Source organism: Fukomys damarensis, unplaced genomic scaffold (assembly GCF_012274545.1).
Source record: "Fukomys damarensis isolate Sample0158 unplaced genomic scaffold, DMR_v1.0_HiC HiC_scaffold_18, whole genome shotgun sequence".
Taxonomy (NCBI): domain Eukaryota; kingdom Metazoa; phylum Chordata; class Mammalia; order Rodentia; family Bathyergidae; genus Fukomys; species Fukomys damarensis.
The window spans coordinates 39392981-39397717 of NW_022900930.1; the positions used below are offsets into that span (position 1 = coordinate 39392981).

Genomic DNA, 4737 nt, shown 5'->3' on the forward strand with positions numbered 1-4737 from the left:
TATTTTGTCTTGTTTTTGAGGACAGGGTCTCGCTACCTATTCCAGGCTGTCTTTGAAATCACTGTAGAGCCCTTGCTGGGCTTGAACTTGTGGTGATCCTCCTGCCTCAGTCCCTGAAGGACAGAACTGGAATTATAGGTGTGAGCCACCACACTGGGCCAGTACTTTGAAGAGTTTTGTTAACTTTAGCCATATGCTGAAAATTTCAGGTGAAGGTTAGTAGCTGTTAGAAATAATGCAGTGGATATGCAGGCTCTGGAAGTACCGGAGGTAAATTCAGGACATTTTGAAACACTCAAGTACTTAGGAAAAGTATCAATTGTAAAAGACTGACCCATTTCAAAACTAGGTAGAGCCACAGCTATTCTTATCCTGAAACTCGGAGCTCTTCTCCATCTAATAAAAGATTTTAATCTGCAGCAGTAGCTTTTCTTAGATATTAATTTAAATGGAATGAATTAATTTTATACTAAATGAAGAACTTTTGTATCATCTTCGGCATTATCAGTGATGCATCTTCCTTACTGTGATTGTCTAATAAAGCTTTATTATTTGTTTTCTCTCATTCTTCTATTCAAAAAATATTTATAGGATTTGTTATGGTTCTAGTAACTAAAAAAAAAAGTGCTGTGAATTAGACAATGGTACTGGGTTTGTGAGACTTAAATTATTGTGGGAAACCACAAACTACAGTGAGATCAATAAGTGTAATTTCACACAGCCAAAAGCACCATGGAAAAGAAAACAATACTAACAATAATCTAGGGAGTGACTGCTATGTGGGGTACCTATATACTGGACAGTCCAGAAAGCTTTCTATGGAATGTCATAGTTGAGTTAGAAACATGAGTAAAATGAGTAAGAAAATATGCTACTGTGAAGAGAAAATGGGACAGAGAAAAGGCCACACATGAAGAGTGAATTTAATGAGTTGAAGGAAGATCCAGACTAACAAACATGTACCATACAGAAGACAGAAGAATTAGATCAGGTAGGCCGAAAACTAGAGCTGGGAGTCGGGATTATATTCTAAGTGCTATTTACAAAGGATAGAGTTTGAAGTCAGACGAGGTGGCTCCTGCCTGTAATCCCAGCACTTGGTGAGCCTGAAGTACATAGTGAGACCCCAGCTCAAAAAACGAGCAAAACAACAAAAAATGAATGTTTGCAACAGGAAATTACACGATCTTATTATCTCTTATTAAATGCTCCTGCTTTCTCAGATTAACAAGCCCATGGCTGTATTTAGGGGTCCAGTTTAAATGTTATACTCATTGTAGTGCCTCCTGCAGTGTTGGGTGGGGATTTCAAGTGGTCCCAGGTATCTACCTTTCCTAGGGGTCAATTCTCCCTTGGTTCTGTTCGAGCCAAAGATTAATCCTAAACCATCGGATGACGCTCAAGCCCTGGCACGGACCAGACACAGTCAGGGAAATCTGATGACTCACTGACCAGGAGAGTCTCCATATAGAGACCAGCCTCAAATTTCAGAGATCTCTTCTCCTGTCTTATACTTGTATTCAGTCTGGTCCATTACCTATAGTGAGTTTTACAGTTCATGAAAGCTAAATCTGTTGTCTCCTGAATCCCTGGGGGCCAGGGTCAGAAGTCTCAGGGCACTGGTTCTATCATGCATACTGTTAAGTGACATGCAGGATGCAGGATGGGACCTGAGACACATAAATGGGCCTTATGGCTCTCAATTACCAAAAAAAATTTGGGGGGGTACCAGGATCAAACTTGGGACCTTGAGCTTGTGAGGTAGGAAGAGGAAACATTGAGCCAAATTCCTGGCCCCCAACTTTATTTTATTTTAGACAGTGTCTCATCATGTATTCCATGCTGGCCTGGAATCCTCCTGCCTCAGCTTCCTATGTGCTGGGATTACAGGTGTGTGTCACTATGCCCAGCACTGTTACTATTAATATTGTAGTCACAATGTTTAGTAGTACACTATACCTTCTTTGGTTTTCCCAATACTTTTTATTTTCTCACTTGTACACTTCGCTACTTTATCATATGCCTGTACTATAGCACTTTTCTCTATCATAGTACATGTTACTTGTTTTCCAACTTGTCTTTTCTACTGAACTGTTAATTCTTATGGGCAAATACTGTGACTTATTTACCTTCCTGTATGCAGTTCATAATGCAGTGCATAGCAGATAGTAACGTTAAGTAAATGATTATTGAATGATTACTTGAATCATCCCTCAAACTTATACTTCTAGACTTCACCTTTCTATTAAACTCCAGTTTCTTATTTTTAAATGTCTATTGGTATTTTAATTGTCCAATTTTTCCTCAAACTCAAATTCATGTACTCTATCTCTCTCCAACTTTAAAATTTTTGTCAATAATGCTAATTTCCTTATAGTTTCACTCGCCAGAAATTTTAGAGTATTTTGATTCTCTCTTGATGCCTGTAATTTTCTTTATTCTATTTCACGGACTCAAATCCTGGTTCAGCCTTTTATTACTTAACTCCTGGGAAAATGTAATACACTTTTGATTGCATGGAGGGTCATCACAACTAAAAATTCTTCTCTCCTCAAATTCTTACTGCTTATCTCTGTAAGATCATTGCCAATAAGATATTCATTCTTGTTCATACATTGTCCCATTTTCTAAGTATTTTTTCATAGAGTATATGCATGACATTCCATCCTCTTCTATAAAACCTTATTTAGGGCCAGGCGTCATGGCGCACACCTGTAATCCCAGCACTCGGGAAGCTGAGGCAACAGGATTGCTGTGCGTTCGAGACCAGCCTGGGCTACACAGTGAGTTCCAGGACAGTTTCAACTACATAGTGAGACCCTGTCTCAAAAAACCAAAACCAAAACAACAACAACAAAAACACCTTATTTAATGGTCCAGGAACTAAATGAGGTAGTATTTGAATCTCCATTTCATAGATAAGGAAATTGAGATTTACGTATGTTAAACTACCTCTCAAGGTCACATTTACACTAACAACAGAATGGTAAATTGAGTTCTGAACTCAGGTACAGTTAGCTGGGAACTCTAAGCTCTAATAATCATTGCAGTAGGTAATATCTCAAATTTAAATTCCTGCTGCATTTTAGAAGACTTTCATAGTGCAGCACACCAGTTCTACTTAATTTCTCTTCTTTGCTGCACTGCATCGTCTATTCCATATTTCAAATTTCTTGGTATTTATCTTCTGTGCAGGTCCCTATTTTTAACTTCAACTAGATTGTGAACACGTTAAAATTAGTATTATTTACAGTTAGCTTTCAGTATCCACAGGTTCCTCATCCATGGATTCAACCAACCACTGAATAAAAATATATTGGTTTAAACTGTGTCTATATTGAACACAAAAAAACTTTTCCATGTCATTTTCTAAATGGTACAGTATAACAACTACTGACTAGCGTTTACATTGTTTCAGGTATTACAAGTACTCTAGGGATGATTTAAAGTGCACAGGGGGATTGGTGCAGGTTATATCCAACTGCTATCCTTATATCCATTTCATTTAAGGGACCTGAGCAATCTCAAATTTTGTTACCTGTGGGCTGTTGCAACCAATCACTCACTGGATACTTGGCAAAAACTACACTACATTTGAACTTCTATTAAGACCTAATATTGTGGGCGACTCACGATAACTTCCCAATGAATAGTTTATTAAAAATATTAGCACAGTCCTTGAGACAAATGCATGCATAGTGAACTGTGTCAATGATTCTTAAATTATTAAGAGGAATCAATTCATCAAATTGGAGGTCTAATAAGAAACCAGAAAATTCTAATGTCTTCCTCTAAGAACTTTTTGCTTGCCTTCTTTACAATCTAGATTAAATCTAGATTAATCCCAGGTTAACGAATACATCTTAGTGGCACCGCACTATTTTCTATGAAGCAGGGTCAAATACGATACAAGGTCACCACAACATCCACAAGCATCAGCCTCCATGGTGCTTTGGAGAAAGCAAACGGTACCGTTGTGGTTTTCTCTCTCAACGAACTGTACATGCACTTTCTATCCATAGGTCCAACCACTTAATTTCATTTAACTTCAAGGAAAATACAAGTAACTTTTTAAAGACTTTTTGGCTCAGGATTCTAATGTACAGAACCTAGAACTTTTTAGGCATCTCCTCTGTCCCACAATCCCGAATACGGACGTTTCTAGTAGAATTAGATCATAACCACCTACAAGAGAGTCCTGCCGTGGCCAAACGGTGCGAGATTGCTTCCCAGGATGCAGTGAAACAGCGGGTTTGGGGCCTTCCGAGGGTGGCTTTCCATTGGTCCTCCGGATCCGTCCTGCCCAATGGGAGCACCGTCGCGCCGCGTTACGTCACTGCTCTCCCGGAAGTGCCGCCGGCCTAGCAGCGCCGGGGGCGTGTCTCGAGACCTCTCCTCGTGTAGTTACCTGTAAACGCGGGAGGTTTGGCTCGGAAGCTGTTGCACACGTTGCGGAGGCGGTTTTATCTTCTCTGGCGAGAGCCGTAAACTTGTCCTATCCGCCGGCCCAGAAACGTGAGGCAGTTTCGGCCTCTGGTGCTGTGTGATGGAGGTGGTGGAGGCTGCCGCCGCTCAGCTGCAAACCCTGAAATTCAGTGGCACCGGCTCTGGGCTTGGCGAAGGTCCGACGGTCCCTGCTCCAGACTCGGCACCTACGCCAGGGCCAGAGAGTGAGCAGGCCGTGAGGGCTCAGCCTGCCGAGGAACAGCAGCCGCAGCCGGCCCCGAGCTCCGAGGC

The 4737-nt window shown here is 40.9% G+C and overlaps 1 protein-coding gene across 1 annotated transcript in view; it reads left to right on the top strand.

Moving 5' to 3' along the window:
- The first annotated feature begins 4361 nt into the window (after positions 1-4361).
- The window catches only part of Naf1 (nuclear assembly factor 1 ribonucleoprotein), a 38462-nt gene continuing 38086 nt past the window's right edge, over positions 4362-4737 (top strand). The window contains exon 1 of the mRNA XM_010629904.3: positions 4362-4735. Within this exon, the coding sequence (XP_010628206.1) occupies positions 4547-4735 (189 nt within the window). The 5' untranslated portion in view covers positions 4362-4546. The remainder of the gene's footprint in view (positions 4736-4737) is intronic.